General features: G+C 42.8%; 1 protein-coding gene across 2 annotated transcripts in view; it reads left to right on the top strand.

The window, feature by feature from the left end:
• The window catches only part of LOC119172929 (nephrin), a 383,863-nt gene that overhangs the window by 139,524 nt on the left and 225,517 nt on the right, over positions 1-18,822 (top strand). For both annotated transcript variants that reach the window (XM_075893815.1, XM_075893814.1), the window contains exon 2: positions 16,472-16,644. In XM_075893815.1, coding sequence (XP_075749930.1) covers positions 16,472-16,644 — 173 coding nt within the window. The remainder of the gene's footprint in view (positions 1-16,471; positions 16,645-18,822) is intronic.

The following is an 18,822-nucleotide window of genomic DNA, read 5'->3' as shown; positions in this document are numbered from 1 at the left end:
GACGTGTCGTGTTGTGTACTGTTTCCGGTAGTCAAAACAAACAACTTCAAGCGAATTGAGACAACCAATATGGAAGGTGAGACAGAGCGAGAAAATACTGTTATATTTCAACCACGGTGGCCCACACTTGTTTCTTTTTTTTCTCGTTCACATTGTCTGGCAACCGAGAGTTTTACAGGTGGATCGCGTGTCTGCACTCTCGTGGCACAGAAAAGTACTTCGAATCTCGCTGGCACTTTCACGTGGTCCATTCTTCCATACAGGATAAGCAACGTCGAACAGCGAGTGCCTTCTTACAGCGGGTCAAGCTGACGCCACGGTGCCGAAGTTCCCCGCACCGACTCTAGAATACGTCCTGCACGTGCGGTGAAACACACTGAATCACCTGCCGCGCATGTCCCCAAGTTCCTTGAGCTTGCCGCAAGCGCCGCAACGCAGCGCTGTCGTCGCTCCGCAAATTCGTGCTTTGGGTCCCTATTCAGGCTCCTAATGTAGAGAGAATATCTAAAATGACTACTCGGAAAACGCATTCGGCTGTTATCTCTTTTTAGATATTTATTTAGGTATGAAGCGTGTTCCCGTTTAGTTCTTTTTTTTTTCGTTTTCTCGTATGTATTCTCTTTTTCGCTTAATGGGCTGCGTAGGCGTAAGAACAGCATGGCGCGCCACAATGTTACCTGGTTGCATGAAGTGGAGTAATTGTGGTGAATTGAGCGGCGAATGCATATATTCAAGGCTTCTCATTTCTTTTTATTCTTTTTTTATCAGTGGTCAGGCCAGAACAAGTTCTGCTGATAGCGTTCTCAGTCCAACCGTTCCTGTTTTTTTTTTCTTTTGCACTTAGAGCTATTCGGCTGCGTCTACGGAAAGAACCGGGTCGCTCTGCTTTCGATGTTCCATCGGGGAGAAAGGAAGCGCTCGATTAATTAGCGAGCTTCATTTGGGGCAGACGACGACGTGCCCATATTTTGTAATGACGTGTAATTTGGCTGGTAGGCAACCCAGTGACAACTGGGAGCGACAGCTCGTGCGCAGCGCCAGATCTGAGCAGATGAGATACGTGGAGGGTCGATCGGTGGAGGGTCGCACTATTGTGCCATTAGGAAAGCACGCATTTCTGTTTTGAGATCTATGGTGTGGCTACACAGGGCTGCAACATCTACATCCCTCTTATTTAGTCTATTATTGCTGCTTTATTAGCTAGCTGGTACATATATATACCTTACTGTTCTATTCATTGTTTGGAGTGTTCTCTGTCTACTCGGGAAAGTCTCAACTATGTAAATAAATAAGTAGTAAGCATTATACGTGGTGTGATTGGGAATGGTTTCAATACCTTTGTAATCTACATAATTTATATAGTGGAAAATACTGCGCAGGCAAGGATCATTACTCATATGGGTATACTGCACTATGATGACAAGAACACAAAAATGAGGCTGACACACGCACTGTCTCTTTTGTGTCCTTGTGGCGGTGCTCCATGCCCTTATGAATTATGAACCCCAACCAATGTAGCCCTTAGTTAAGCGGGCTGCGACGTGCAAAGATCTGCGAAGTGAATACTTACGTGCTGAATCAGTGGGATTGCTAGTTTTTTAACTTTAAAAGCACGTATGCGATGCAATTAGTTTGCCTACTTGAGTGAAAAATGAACTGCTACCGTGAAACAGAAATGCCGATTAGACTAATGCATTTTTATTGCTAGTTTAGGTGAAGGCGCAGCCATCTGATATTATGGTGCACTGAAAAGAATCCCTCGTCGATGAATTCTAACATCCTTGTGATGCAATAATAGTAATAATAATAATAATAATAATAATAATAATAATAATAATAATAATAATAATAATAATAATAATAATAATAATAATAATAATAATAATAATAATAATGATAATAATAATAATAATAAAAATAATAATAATAATAATAATAATAATAATAATAATAATAATAATAATAATAATAATAAAAAATAATAATAATACAGATGACTTCTTCGCACCAGTAGTGTCAACGTAAGGTTAACTGCGCTAAAATAACACGTGGTGGACAGTAAAAACACAAGACAAGCGCCGACTTGAAAGGGAAATTTTATTGACAACAACGCTATATTATATACCCTAGTGAACAGAAAAAACACTGAGAAAAAGCGTGCGCTATTATCGAAGTTCACCTTAGGCATGCAGAGGCAACTAGCCCCGTCAGCCACTTTGTTAGGTAGCGTTCCGTCTGAAGGAAAAGCGGAACTGGGGGACTTTCCTTGCTTCTGTTTATTTCCTGTTTGTTTTTCCTTGTTCTCTTTTTTTTGTGCTCTTCTCTTCCAATTTTTGTCTTTCCCTCTGTTTCTTTCGCTTTCTCGCTATTTTCATTTACCTTTAATGTATTTCCTTCGCGGTTTCTTTTAATGTTTCTGTTCGTTCTTCTGTTTTAGCTTTGTTTCTTTTTGTTTTCTATCTAGTAGTGCTTGTTTCTCTATTTTTCTTTGCATTCTCCTCCTATATAATTATTCCCTTTATTTCTCAAAATACATTTCTTTCTTTCAATTCGCTTTCTTCATTATCTTGTCGTCTTCTTTTTTTCTCTCTTTCGTTCAACGCTCACATCAAAGCAGACTCACTATAGCCCGGACTCACTCAATTTTTTTCTCAACTGCTTTCGCCGAATCACTAAATATTTTCTCAACAGAATTCGCTCGTTTATATGCTCACCTAACTAAACTAACCAGTACATACTCAAAGGCTCGCTCTGAGTCCGTGTGAGTCCGGGTGATTCGATTCATGAGCGAGTGTGTCGATGTGGGGGTATGCTTTTCCTATGTCGCGGTTAATTTAGTTACCGCTGCTAAGCAGTGCGCAGGCTTGCTCAAGTGGAGCTCACCCCATCAACATTTGAAGGGCGCAGTCAAACTTGAGCATGCCTAATTCCTAGTATAGATATGAGGCTTCGAGATTTGCAACTTATTGGCTCACTCAGTAGTGGTCACAACGCCTTTACTGTCTGAAGGAACAAGCCTGAATTGCTTGTACTGATGAGGCTAGCCCGCGGTCTTGGTTAAATGATATTTAGTTACAAACAGTGGTGCTGTGGCAGTCTCATAAGACAATTTACTTCAGAGAGCCTCGGGGCTCTCTGGAAAATAGTTTATCAGGCCATTTATACTGATATAATTTCAGTGGCATTTTCAATAAATCTACCGCTTTCAAAATGGCTATCAGCGTAAGAAATCGCATTTAATTTAGGAGTAACTAAATATTATCTATTTTACAGCTTTTGTATTCAATGCAGGTGTTAGAAATCTACACTACGCATGTTAGCAGTGCTTTGCGTGCTTTCATTTAAACTTCGATCACGTTTGCAGCCATACGCTTTCTGCTTGTGTGTGTAAACGCACTGGAAGAAGCACTGGGGGTAATCTCGCGCCACGTTGCTTCTATGTGAGACTGCGTAAATATTTACAAGCGCAAAAAATAAAGGAAAACGCATTCAAACATTCATGGCAGCGTGCGTAAAGAGAGAGGAGGTCGTAATGCTGGTGTATCGCTGTAGATTGAAACGGCTTGACGTTGTGAACTCATTGTTTTTGTAGCACATATGCACGTCAAAGTTGCAAGGCAATTATTTAAACAGTTATAAACCACGGAGTCGAGCTTCACTGGTAACTCGCTACTTCGTTTGCTTCAATAGCGATTCACTGCCGCTTCGAAGGACAAACATCTTTTATTAATCAATATATCTCAACAAACGCACTAAAGAGCTAACGCAATAGAAAGAAGACTTCTTAAATCATTTTTTTGAAAGAAGGCCCCTGAACCAGAAAGAGCGACCCTGAGCAACTGCAAAGTGAGGAGAAACAAAGATGCGAGAAAAGAGAAAAAACAAAAAAACAGGGGACACCGTAAAGCAGAGCTGCTGCAGGCAAACACCTGCCAAAACCTCGTGTAAGAAGACCTATACTTCGAAAAAGAAAAAAAAGAAAATGCCAACACAGTGTCAAAGCGATCATATATGCAGCGTCAAATTGCGGCGATTCGCTGGTTTAATACGCTACGTCGTTCGAAGCAGTGACCCGTGTCTACAGCTCGGCGCGCTGCGTTCGACGCTTCCCTCATTCAACAACACCCACTCCGTCACCGAACCACCGACCCCGCAGTGCTGTCATCTCGATAATTGGCTCCTCGGTCGCACTTCATCGCGAAGGACGCCCTCCTTTGGCCAAGCGCGCGCAATGACACAGGAAAATGTCACACGACGGTTGCTTATGTATATAAATGTCCATGCCCTGACGAATGTTTTTGACGTTTTTCGCTGTGTTTGGTCTTCCGGGCGACCGCGGCCAGCAGCCGGCACCAACGATCGCGGCCGAAGCCGCGTGGACCGCCATGCCAGCCGTTCTATTCGAGCGCTGCGCGGATATCTTGCGATCGAAGCTCAACGCGCGTCCTCTTCGCAGCTGTACGAACTCTACACGGTAGCGGGGCTCTGCCGCCGCAATGACCCAATTGGACACGGCTGGTCTCTGTTGGGGTGTGTGTGTGTGTGTGTGTGGCACGCCCTCGCCCCCGGCTGCACAACTCTTATGATGTGCTTCTGGAGAGGACAAGGGAGGCCTGGCTCTGTGCCACACTGTTACACAGCTGGCCTCCTCGCCATCCTTCCCTCACAATTCCTTCTGTCCTTCTCTCGTACCCTACTCTATCCGCAACGGTTCCCGTTTCGCTCTCGAGTTCTTCCTCCCATGTCTGTCTGTGCGTTTGTGCTTTTGAACACACCGCACCACCAATGCCTCTCATTGCGCTCCGCGCAGTGCAGCCCACTGTGTTTCGAAGCTTTCCTTCAGTTGCTTTGCTTTCGCTCACATGCTTATCGTTCTCTCTTTACGTTTATGAGGTGTCTCCCTTGTTCCTACTATATATCCTCCTCCGATTTTATGTATCTTCCTTTTGCCACGCACGCACGCCCACCGCGTGCAAGCCACGCTTGTCGGTAGTAATAGCGCGCGGCTCATCAGAGACAAGGACGGCGATGATTCGGGGAATGATTCAGAAAGCGCAGGAATTAATGCGGCCCTAACGATTGGTGTCGCGAGCAACGTGCAATTACTGACTTCGCTAAGGGTGAAGATGCGCTACGATCCCAGTAATTGACGATTGCCTGGCGCTTCTTCTCGGGATGCTTATTACATCGTACTCCCTGCATCCCCAATTGCCTCCCATGTTCTTTATGGTCATTTCGTGCTACCTCGGAGTGCTCGTTTTATTTCTTTTAGCTCCGTGGGAATAAAAATTGAACACCCCGTGCAGCTGATGCTCGGCGCACTTCAGCTGGTCGGCATGCAAATGTGAACGAGCGGCAAGAAGCAAACCGAAGCGCTCGTAACGTAATGTTCATGGCAGTTTTTCCTGAGTGCGTGACTGAATAAAAAGAGAGGAATAAAATAGCCTGAAAACAAGTTACTATTCTGAATGAGTGTTAAGAACAGCAGGGTTCTTAGATTGTAAATGATAGCGTTACTTCAGAGGCGCCTGTAGCTTACTTTTGAAGATTGGTGTTTTTATGCTGTACACGTGAACCCCTAATCAGGGTGTGAACATATAACAAAACAGAATATTGTCCTAAATCTCGATGTGAACGTATTCGAAGAAAGAATAAACTGAACCGTCGTGAAATCATTCATGAGTCATTTTTAAATTGCCCGGTGTTGCCTTTTATTACGCGATAATTCGATAATTAAGGTGCAGCTAAGCCTTCATGGTTTCTTTCGTGCAAGCGATCAATTAAAAAAATATTATTACAACGAAGAACAAACGCCTTGTTGATTAACTGACGTAGCTTTTAAAAAAAGAATTAAATAACTGTAAACGCGGCGTTCTCTGCCTTGAAGAAACTTTTTCCGCGTTAGTGAATCCAATACTGCGTTTCTCAAAAGGGTGGATGTTTCAACAGGAAGCAGCCTCATATCAGAGCTTTCAGTGGAAAAATTATTCTTGTTCCTCGACTGTATTTTATTCATGAACTCCGTCTCCACATTTGTTGTTGAGATCTTGGTATCACGTAGCCAAACGACATTTGGCTCACACTCTGCAGAAAAACAATAAGAAACCAAACAAACGCTCACACTTCTCGCAACAGCCTTACGAATTAGGTAGCACATTGATACATTATATAGCAAGTATCTTTTAGGAATCGCATGATAAATGTTATACCGCTTAGTGTTAGTTTAAGGTAATTGTATTTGGCGATGTAACAGCCTTCACCATAGAACCTCCTCTTGAAATCTTGAAAGCTACAACGTCCCATTGTTTGCGCAATCATACAACTGCACATAATGGTGGAATTATACACCGCTACAAGCTTTGCACTGCATGCGCGCTTGAGCTTGAAGCTGCGTAGAAGGTTAGGATGATCATTTGTGCATCCCTCATAAGTGAATTGAGTTGTTTAAGTGATGTTACATCTGAAATGTATGTCTAAGACATCGTGATATATTAATGCGTTGATAGCCTAACGCTTGGATGCTATGCATACATCGAACGCACTAGGTCATCAGCATTTTACTCGCAAGCGTAAGATACGCTTTGACAAGCATAAGAGAGTTTGCGTGCATCATGTAATTATGGTGCGAACAATATCTGATGAAGCAAAGCTTGCAACTTCATTTCAATATGTGCATTTCGCTCATTCGTTTTTATTCCTTGGTTTCGCGCACATTGGCATGACACAATGTTAGTTACTTCATGGGGCAGGTACACTAAAGAGCATGTCGATCATAAGTGCCTTACTCTAAAAAAAAGATCAACTAAAAGAGGTGCGTTTTTGTCCCACAGCAATATACACCATGCGGCTTGGTTGCGTTTCCTTTCCTGAAAACTGGGCGCTGGCCTCTTTCATATAAAGAAAGCCATGTCACACTATGATAACGCGCATGTCGTTCGTGACCGAAAATTGGTGGGTGCGCACAGGTTGTGCAAGGAATGGAACGCAAAATAGATGGTGATTATTGGTATCGGACAAGAAGACGCCCTCTATAGTCGATTTCTTGTTTAAATGTGTATTAAGATGCGTCAGTTTTACAAATAATTTCGACCATAACGTGCCGTAGCAACGAAGGAACATCCATTCATTCTCCAAAAGAAATGAAAGCTTATGAAAATAAGAGGCTTTGTGGTTCTATGTATATAAATTCTCAACTGGGGAGCCGGCTTTAGGTTGTAAGGGGAAAGACATACGCTTTCATAGGAGACTCACCTTTGAAACTCCACACACAACCACGCAAACAGACACACACACACGCACACACACACACACACACACACACACACACACACACACACACACACACACACACACGAGCCAAAAACCGCTTCCCCAGTATGCTAATAGCATGAAGCACGAATTTATGTATATGTAAAGGGTTGAGCGCCTGAATGACATCGGAAAGACCGGTACCTTATTTCTAGGAAATCCCACCGTTCGCAGTCAGAATACTAAATAATCGACCATTGCGACCTAAACCGGCAAGCGGGTTTCTCCTGACTATTACTCGTTTAGCAAAAAAGCCGACTTTCCCCGTCGATGCCGATAGTGGAGTTCAACCGCGTACATGTCATGTTGGGCGTGGCTTCCAAAAAGGTACTCGTATGTCGAGGAGGGGCCGCTGGAGGAGGAACTAATTGCACCCTGCCCCGGGACAAAATTATAAATATGTAGTGGTGGCCTTAAAAGCTTATGTGAATCCAAAAAGGTCACCCTGGAGCCAAGCTGGCGAAGCATTGTGACTAAAACATTTCGCCGAAAGAGTGCCGACACTAGAAATAAAATACCACGGTTGCCTAAAGGTAGACACGCAATTAATGAATTTCACAGAATGCACTTGTACTCGTTATGCTGAAACTAATCGATCTTATTTGCCCATGCAAACAAATGCACTGGCACGTGGCAACACTGAGAAAGTACAAGACATGTCACGTGTTCACCGACACCGTTCGTGTGCAGTTGTGTTAGCAAAATATACTCACAAGACAAACAGCAGGGGGCCGCCATATTAGAAGAAATTCTGCCGAGCACGCGAGATGGATACACTTCTCGTTAAATCGTTGTTGATTTCCTTTTGCGATAGTATTTGAAAAGATGTATGCGTACAGTCAATCATTCTCAACTTATGTGCTTACTGAGTATATGCTGATCATTGATTGTTCAATAAAAATATATAGAGCGCTCATTCAGGCCAATGTCTTGGAGGTATGCTTCGCCGTACTTTTATATAAGGGGGAAATTATTTGTTCACAACAACGCTGAAATTACATAGCAACCCGAGGTGTGTTGTTAAAGGTCAACACTGGTGATTTTTTCACTATGTCAAAGAAACAGTGTTTTCATGTTCCTAAGATAGCCCCTGTCAGGAGCCTGATACCGAAATAGTAGGCAAGCTTTACCATAATTTTAAATAAGCGGAAAAGCGCAACACCAAAACCGAATCAACTGAGCACTACTGTCTTCACGTGACTTAGATGTATGCAAAAACTAGAAACTGAGAAATGCATGCAGGTTCCGTGAGCGCGGAGTACGAAAACCGCGAAAGTGGCCAAGATCCAATGCTCAGAGGAAAGTGACCCCGTCACAACAGCCCTGTGACTGACTGCCTCCTCAGAGCTCTCCGAAAATGACAGGGGCGGTTTGGATGCCCGTGGAGGCTAATTAAAATCGCCATTCCTCCTTGATGAAGTAGGCCACACATGCTTAGTTATTTGCTTGCCTGGTTCCGCACTCCATCCTCACATGGCGCCACCCGTCCAGGGAGCTGGAGTTGCTGGAGAACCGCGATCAGGCGAAATGCCATCGTTGAGATGTTTGCGGACCAACTAAAGCTTTTTAATATTCCTGTAGGAATATTGCATATGTTTTGAAATAGCGGCGTTAAAAACTGCATTGCCAGGCTCGGAAGGATCAAGTATAAGCGAACAGCATTTTCCACTCAGGCTCGGTCTTGGTTTACCCTGTATACGTTAAAAAGCATTATAAAACGTTGCAAAAAGTAACGTGCACGCTTAGCACATTATTGTTATATTCCCACATATGCAATCTTCAGCCGTTACGGTATTACTGGACTGTCTGTGCGGTGGAGGGGCACTGCCACCTAAAACCCGCAGATATCGAGACGAAGCTCTGAGTGTTTAGGCGCGACTGTAGAGGTAATTATTCCGAAAATTGTGCGCTACCACAACGCAACACCGCTTGCCACCCATTGAACGTATAGGCCCACAAAAGGTGCAATTCGCACTCCAAGCCAATGAAGCGTTGGGCAACCAACAGACACGATCGTTGCCATGTGGGCAGCTGACGATGTATTAGCGCGTTGGTTTTGTCACTTCCGTCACTTTTTTGTGAGTGACGTCAGACACACAGTGTTGCCGACAACTGTGGAAAGCCGGTCAAAGTAGCCTTAAAATTCACTTGTTAAGAAACTGGGTATTTTTTTATCCTTAAATTTATAAGAAAGTGCGGGAACGTGCAAAGAAATGTAACCATTGAACTTTATTGACATTCATTGGCCTCAAAAATCACAGCATATTTACGGAGTGAATGATGATGAGTGGAGCGAAGCGTCCGTCAGCCCGTCCGTGCATTTATTCATGCGTCCGTCCGTCTGTACATGCGTCCGTCTGTGAGTCCATCCATCCATCTGTTTCTCTGCCTGTTCGTGCATTCATCCGTCCGTACGCCCGCGCGTCTATCTTTCCGTCCGTCCATCCATCTAGAGAACACCCCAAGTACCGCCATCTCCCGTCTCGCATCCCCTGTGGCACAGACCCGCTCTAGAGCGGGTATGTGCCACTGGTGGTTACGTACTACTACATACGTATATACAAGGGATGGACAGACCCACGCCTTAAGGAGCTTGGCCCCTAAAATCGGTGGAGTTGGCCTTTAGATATTGCGAAGCGCACTATATCTTGTCTTTTCTATGACTGGTGCGTAATCGAATCTCAAGAATAGTACAGTAAATACAACACTGATAGATAGTCTATATTTCGCGTTACTTTGATATGTTTCGAGCATGAATAATTCAGTACGTATCCCAGCGCGTTGCTTTAATAAATCAATGCATTGTTCTTCAGCAAAGATGTTAGCCTGTAGTTGACTGAAATTTCTCGCGATGACTTCAACAGCCACACAGACAAAAAATTCTTATTCTACGTCGTTCCATAGGCTGAAAAGAATGAAAAACCTGTTCGGCAATCATTTCAATTTCAAAGGATACTATTCTACACACTCATACATTTGATTCAGGCAGCACAAAGAACTTCACAGGGCCACTTGTGCATCTGCCTCAACCGAGACCAAGGTGAAAGTCAGCTTCTTCCTTTTCTTCGATGTCTGTGTATGGAAAATTGACAGCGCCGTCCCGAAAGCTCCCTGCGAGTAACGTGATTATTTCTGCAATGCATCCACCTTTATGCACTTCGCTCCATTGTGCACTGCCTCTGAGACTGGCCCACTTTCGAGAAAGCAGTGGTGCCTTGCGAGTACGTCAGCGTGTGATGTCACGTTACGCGATGTCACAGTGACGTCACTATAACGTCGTATTATGATGTCATCATGCGATAATGATCTATTGTATCACATGCCTTGAAAGAGGCTACGGAAGACTTCGAATCAGAACGCCTCTCAATTTTCATCTATGATGACGCATATGAGGCTTTTACCTTCGAAATACCCTGAATGAAAGCCAAGTCTGGCTTTCATGTCTCGAAACATTATTCAAATGATTTTGAAAGACCTATATCCTTACCTTTATTCCCATAGGCGCTGGTGGCAATGATATTATTTAAGTTACGCAGACAATTGGTACATTTGTGTCCACTTTCTCGTTATGTTAATTAATTAGAAAACACATACGCTTGTTTTATATGCGAAGCATTTTTCAGCGAACTTCGGCAATTTTCAGCGTATCTATCTATCTACCTATCTATCTATCTATCTATCTATCTATCTATCTATCTATCTATCTATCTATCTATCTATCTATCTATCTATCTATCTATCTATCTATCTATCTCTCTGTCTGTCTGTCTGTCTGTCTGTCTGTCTGTCTGTCTGTCTGTCTGTCTGTCTGTCTGTCTATCTATATATCTATCTATCTATCTATCTATCTATCTATCTATCTATCTATCTATCTATCTATCTATCTATCTATCTATCTATCTATCTATCTATCTATCTATCTAGCTGCCTACGACTTTTAGCTCTCCTGGTGGTTTCGATAATGGTACCGAAACCAAAATTGTTACGGCATAACATGGCTGTATGGCAAGCATAGGTAACTAGTTATAACATGATCATCTTGATATGTAAGTCATAAATGTCATCATTTAGATTTCATGATCTTCCTGCTCTTGCGGCGGTTACGTTAACATGACATGTTGCAAAACTGGTATGGTACGTATCACATGACTGCATAGCGAACATAGGTGACAGGCGCTAACATGGAAATTACGACATGCATTTCATTTAAAGCTTGACTACGCGGCAAACTCATGGGGCGCTTGCGGTCGTTTCGCTAGCTTCACGTGTACCAAATTTGGTATTACGAGACTTAAATGAATGACGAAGCTATATAACTGGTAAAAACATGATATTCTTCAAATGCTTGTCATAAATAACATGCCGTACATGACTTTCATGCCATGATTATCATGTTTAGACGTTTTTTTTACCTTTGTCATCTATTAACGTCACCTGATACCAACTGTGGTATATATGGAGCTAGCGATACGGCCGTGAGCGTGCTATGAGCGTAGAATGTAGTCATGTTTTACATGAAATCCATATCATGATTATCCTATTTGGACGTGTCATTTACAATGATCGTCAATTGACGTCACGTAATACAAATTTTGGTATATGTGGAACTAGTGAAACGGCCGCGAGAACGCTATGAGCGTATCATGTAGTCATGTTTTAATTGAAATGCATAATATGATTATTAGGTTTGGACGTGTCATTTGCCTTCGTCGTCTATTCACTTCCTGTGATACCAAATTTGGTACATATGAAGCTAGCGCAACGGCGGCGAGCGCGTCATGAAGGACCCAATATACTCCAACGTGACGTTGACACACGCGCCGGCTGGGCGCAGTGACGCCACGCTAGCAGAACGCGAGCACTCTGTAGTGTGACGCCAGGCGCAAACGGCGCGACCGGCGGCCGTTGGCGCGGCCCAGTAACAACCGGCGCGAAATGCGACATGCTTCATTTCGTTACTTAGACAGCACCGCGTCTGCCTCTCTTCGTGACGGAGGGACGCCATGTGCGCTCAAACGGACATGCGCAAAGCAACGCAGCGTGGCGCGCGCCTGCGAGTATATGGCATGCAGATCCTCTATTGAGGTTAGTGGGCTGATTCACTGATCTCTACTAAGGGGATATCGGAGCCTGCCATAGCATCCCTGGCGTGACGCAGTAAAACAAACGCCGGCGCGCAAGTCGAAGCGTATTGGCGCATTGAGTGGAGCGTGTAATAATGTTCTTACATTACACGCATCTGATGATTATCATGTTTGCACCAGTCACATACCTTCATCAACCATTCACGTGACGTAATACGAAATTTTGGCATATGTGATGGTAGCGAAACGGCCGCTAATGCATCATGAGTGTGAGACGTATTCATGTTGTTACATGACAAGCATGTCGTGTTCATTATGTTTGTATGTGTCATTTACCTATTTCGATCATTCGCGTCGCATAATATCGAGTTTGGTACATGTGAAGCTTGCGAAATGGCCGGGAGCACATCATGACCGCAGCAAGTAGGCATGTTGTTACAAGACATGCATCCCATGTTTATCGTGTTTTCACCACTATCATACCCTCACCATTCATTCACTTCCTGTAATACGAAATTCGGTATATGCAAATCTAGCGAAATGACTGCGAGCACATCATGAGCGTGGCATGTATTCATGTTGTTACATGAGACGCATGTCATGATTTTGTTGTTAGGGTCTGTTGCTTGTGTTCGCCGTGCTGTCATGTCATAGCATACCAGTTTTGCAATTAATATGATGTAAATGAAACCAGTGCAAGAGCTGCAAGAACGTGACAAGTAAATATGACAATAATGACATACATGTCATGATTTTCACGTTATGACTGGTCAGTTATGTTTGTCGTACAGTCATGTTATATCATACCAAGTTTGGTATCTATACCATTATCCAAACGGCCAGGAGAGCTAAATGCGTAGGTGGCTAGATATATAGATAGATAGATAGATAGATAGATAGATAGATAGATAGATAGATAGATAGATAGATAGATAGATAGATAGATAGATAGATAGATAGATAGATAGATAGATAGATAGATAGATAGATAGATAGATAGATAGATAGATACGCTCAAAGTTGCCGAAGTTTGCCAAGAAATGCTTTGTATTTAGAAGGGTTTGCCGTCAGCAAGGTGAGCAGTGTATTATTACCTGAAATGATGAACTCCTTTATGGTGTCGGTAGCATTCTTCGAGAAGTTGCAGATTTTCTATTTCTTAGTGCTCTATTTAGTTTGGAGTACTTCTTTATTGTCACTCGCAAGCGTTTGTTGATTCTTTGATTGAACTTGTTTTTTCTGTTCCTCTGTATCATTGTAATATAGTAGAGGCGAAGAAAAAGAGGTTTCGAAAAAAGTTAAAAAAGATGATCGTATTAGCCAGAGTTAAATCTTTCTTTCTTAAGCTGCACATGAATATGCTGGTGGGCAATACGTGACTAGAACAAAGAGGAGACTTCTTCCCTTTGGGATTTGATTTTTTACTATGCGGAAAATCTGAGTTGATATATCATGTGTTTATCGATTGCTGAGACGCATTTTTGTTTTGCGATGTTTTAAATTACTTCGCTTGTGTAAATATACATTTTACAACGTAATATCTGTAACGAAAATACGTCAGCGGAGCCGTGGTGAAAACACCACCCTAAAAACTTTCGTGTTAAAAAGTTCGCCACGTATGGCAATCTTTGGAAGGCTCCACGGCGAAATGGTTCTAGAATAGGCAGTCAACATTAAAATCTTGGGATATCTCAACGAGAACATTCATACTTATTTTCCTCTACATCGCCCGACAGGATTAAGCTCAACTTATGATAAAATCCAGAAGGCAACTATACCTAACGACAACGTCGCTCTTCTTAAAGAAGAGATGTAACGTGTTTTCCGCCACGCTGATCCCGATATGTATGAGGATCAGGAGGTGGTACCTCTTTTGTTGAATTGCCAGAATTGTTCACCGGTTTCATGCAGCACTCTCGCATCACTTCGGCGGAATTCCTAATCGACACGATTATTGAGAAGATGCTGCAAGTGTGCAATAGGAAATTCAATTTCTCAGTAGCGCGGACATACATGGGACAAGCTCTGATGACTCGCACAAGTCCATGACAGTTGTCGTTAGCGAAGAACTGCGAAGGATGTTTCAGTCGTTGCAGCCTCAAGCAGCTGCGATTGAGATATTGGTACGATCATTTACTAAGTAATGAACAATTTTTATGTTCGCCTGTGAATTGTTAGAATAAAAAAAGTGATAAGCTTGTCAAATGCGTGCGCACAGTTGCAACGCTCGTTAGTGTCATCCGCTTTGCGGGGTATACAGTGCATAGAAGCAAATGAGGAATGAGTGGGAAGCAATGCTCTCGTCAAGTAGCATGGGCAGTCGGAGAGAATGACAAAGGTTTATTGTGACAGAAAAGGTTAGAGGCCGTCCAGAGACAGTTTTCTTGGCTGCAGTTGGGAAATAGCACTCAAGATATTGCGATAAACATTCTTTAGTTCTTTATTATTCGTTATTGGTTATTTTTGGTATAATTTTGTATAGTTGTCCAATCTAACAAGTGTTATTGATGCAACGTTTATTTGCTACCCCGTATTTGCATAACTTTCTTTTTATATGCTTGTTAATTCACGCACTTTATGTGTTCATTTTGTATGCTAATTTGTTTCATGTTATGCATGATTTGCAAGCGAATTCTGTACCCACCCCTGAAATGTCTCTCCATGAGGCGGCAGTATATATAAATAAATGAGAATTTCTTATATTCAACAAGCAGTTTTTTACTACTTCTGTTCAGCATTGTCGTAAGCGTAAACTGAAGCATGCGTTCAACTTAAATAGCGCGACATCTCTTAAATTATCATTCCTCTCTATTGCGTATAGTGTAGCCCCGCCGCGGTGGTCTAGTGGCTAAGGTACTCGGCTCCTGACCCACAGGTTGCGGGTTCATATCCCGGCTGCGGCGGCTGTATTTCCGATGGAGGCGGAAATGTTGTAGGCTCGTGTGCTCAGATTTGGGTTCACATTAAAGAACCCCAGGTGGTGGAAATTTCCGGAGTCCTCCACTACGGCATCTCTCATAATCATATGCTGGTTTTGGGACGTTAAACCTCACATACCAATCGCGTATTGTGTGCTTTGTCATGGTGCCCTGTAATCCTGCTTGAGTTTGTAATATACATTTTTTCATTAACAATATATATATATATATATATATATATATATATATATATATATTTATATATATATATATATATATATATATATATGTAGAAAGGAAGGCACGACAGGTCCGAGTATTTTCTATATTGAATGAACTATATTGAATGAATTGAATGTTCGTGCTCTGACGAAGGCCGTGCCACGGCCGAAACGTTAGTAAATGCAATTTCCTTTTCAAATGTGCTATCTGCAAGTTCATTAATTATATATATATATATATACTAGTGACATCAATTATAACAGGTAAAGAAAGATAGAATTTTAGGACAAATGTGTGTCTTATGAAAAAAGTAATTGGTGTGTGAGAGCATACCTGCATACTGTTTCAATGACACGGTTTTTTGTTACACACTGAGCTAGGTAATGTTATCGTTTGCGTTAGTACCCCAAACTGCCAATTCTTAGTTAAGTATTGGATGAAATAATCATTGTACTGAAACATATAGACAATTTTGTGGCATTTGAAATAGACATGGTGCATCACACCGATCGTTTTGGATAACTGACTGATTAGGTAATTTATATGGGCACCCCATGTCTTGTATTCATTGAAATAGACGCCTAAAGTTCTCATTGGGGATAAAAACTCATTTTACATGCCATTTATTGTTCTTATTGCTAGTAAAACAGTCTTGTTCTGCGGTCGAAACAAGATTGCCTTAGTTTTGCCAATGCTGATATTAAGTGGCGTTGAGTAGTCCTGTAATTTGTTTTTAATAGCGCTTCGCTATCTGAAATGACTAAGCCCGTTTCTCAGCTCCCAGAAAAATAATAAAGTGATGTAATCTGCATGCATAATGGATAAGTATGTATCATTATGGTTGTATCAATTTATCAATATAGCTGTATCGCTAATACTTGTTTGAAGTATAGTCGCCCACATAGTTTAACATATTTATCTTCTTTTTACTGGACGCAGAGGAAGTTCTTGGTCTGGCGGGAGGTGAAGTGTCCTTGCCCTGTGGCAGCTCACAGTTCCCCGGCCTCGCGGAAGATGACGAGCCCATTCTTGTTCTCTGGTTCCGAGAAGGGTGGGCCACGCCCATCCTCAGCGCGGATGCACGTCGGGGTGGCGGACTTGCCAACGCCAAGGTGAGCGTTTATATCGTAATGACGCTGAACACACGCAGACCTTTAAACATCAGCCTTAAACAGAGCGCCAGCTTCGCGTTTCTAATCGAACTGCTTTGTTTAAATATTTGTATTTACATGTCCAATTTAAGCGCATTGCCTTCAGCGCCACCTCATCGGTCCAGAACAGGACATTTCCCGTGGCCGCAACGTATATTGGATATTGAGATGAACATGTTGTTATTTAGTTCACTTGAAAAAGCTAACGAAAAAAATCACCACCCAAGCACTCCGTACAGATGGTTAACCACTGAAAGCTGCAACGTGCGGCGCTTGTGTTTAGCAGTGCTTTCAGCACGACGCTGCACTCAAGCCTTTCACAATTCTCGGTTACATGTTCGTGCTTGTTGTTGACGTCAGACACTCATTTGTCTTGCGTTTGCCACAATGTTTATTTCACATGCCGCACATTGTGTGTCGCATGGCCACGGTAACAGAGGAATGTAATAAGCGGGTAAATGTGCTTTGTAATGCGTTAATCACAGGTTGTTAACGAATGGCAGACGGCCACAGACGTCACAGCCGAAACCGAGGCGCCGCTGGAGAAACTCCCGCTAAAAGCAGCCGTTCTCCCTAACGAACGCGCTTCCGTATTCATCACGTTAACGCTGTTGTGCCCGCATCGCTGCTTGTTTGCGTACCGTTGCTGCACGTGTTTGACATCGCGACCTAACTCGGCGGCGTGGTTTGCAGGACCCGCCCCGCCACAGAGGCTTGCATTTCAGTTCACGATTTAGTGCGGCTATGAACGTTGCCGGATGATCGCTACGCAGTTGTGGCCGGTGGTCGGCCTCTCGGGCCTGTTTTGTGCCATGACTTCAGCATTGGCCCGGCGAATGCGAGGTATTTCACATTTCCAGTGTTGGTGCTAATCTAAAGTTGTCCGCTGTTCAAGAGTTCGTAGGATTCGTGACTTATTCATGCGGAAGCTCTCACTAGAAAGTTAGAAACTGATGTGCGCGTGTTCTGCGCCACGGCTGGTACAAGATGCGGGACGTCCCTCACAGTACAGTCAATGACGTGCGCGCTTGAGTAAGACGCTGAAAAACACGTAACTGATACCACAACCAATGAATACCACTAGTGACACCGATGCCGAATGGTTCTTGATTTCTCCTAGCCATATACAGCTTTTGCTGTAAAATATACTACAACGCCTCGCTTGGCAGCACGTTGTGACATGTACTGTAGTGTACGTTGATTGTTCTTGTTTAGTGATGACTTTTGCTGCAGAGGATGTTTAGTTGAGCCAGTTCCACTTCGTAATATTACTTTTAAGGTTGAGTGGTTCAGGTGCGATTTTTTTCTACGTTCTCAACTACTTGATTACCTACTTGCACAAAGGAAACCGAGTGTGTACTGAGTGCCACGTAAAGATAAAGTAGCACTGCACGAGTCTTCCAAAGCTGTCACAATGATTGACGGGGACATTAAAGGGAAGAAATAAGATAAGAAAATAAGATAAGATAAGATAAATAAGAAATAAGAAAGACCCAGCTTCAGTGGATGTGTATTTTCCAGGTGAGAAAGTATTGAAAAAGAAAACATACAGACTTCGTGTTTCAGTTTTAACGCCATGACAGCGGGTCTTTTAAATTTAAGTGAGTTCCTTGGTGGTTTTCTAGGGTCACATGTGCGGGAACGCTTCGTGTCAAACGTACTGCCTTAAAGCCATTTTGGTGGCTGTAGCAGTACTCGAAGTCCAAAAAATAGGGCAAGCATTTGGAAGCTCCCGGTGAGAAGAAATGAAATCTTCTGAAGAAAGAATTGGCGCCAGCTGACACCGTATTCGAGTCCGACAGGGAAAAGAAGAGAGAAAAAAAATATCGTGAAGAAGGAAGAGTGTAAACAAAGCGCACCGTTGAAGTGAAAGCGTGTGCTGGCCAATCTGTGGAAAATTACATTTCAGCTTCTGCACTACTGAAGAAATAAAAAAAAACCAATGAAGCGAGAATAAAAAGCGAGAAAGAGTATCCTGTCTATTGACGTGTTCTTGGACACGCATGTGGCAGCGCTGAATTGATGGAAAATCATTCGTGAAACAAAAGAAACTATGAAATAAAACCAAAAGTAAATATTTATCAGCCCACTAAAGCCGAAAGGAAGTGACATCCTGTCTCAGGACACGCTCGCCGCTGC

The sequence above is a fragment of the Rhipicephalus microplus genome, chromosome 4, assembly GCF_043290135.1.
Source record: "Rhipicephalus microplus isolate Deutch F79 chromosome 4, USDA_Rmic, whole genome shotgun sequence".
Lineage (NCBI taxonomy): Eukaryota > Metazoa > Arthropoda > Arachnida > Ixodida > Ixodidae > Rhipicephalus > Rhipicephalus microplus.
The sequence above is the reverse complement of the archived record's forward strand: the minus strand, read 5'-3'. Positions and strand labels throughout refer to the sequence as shown.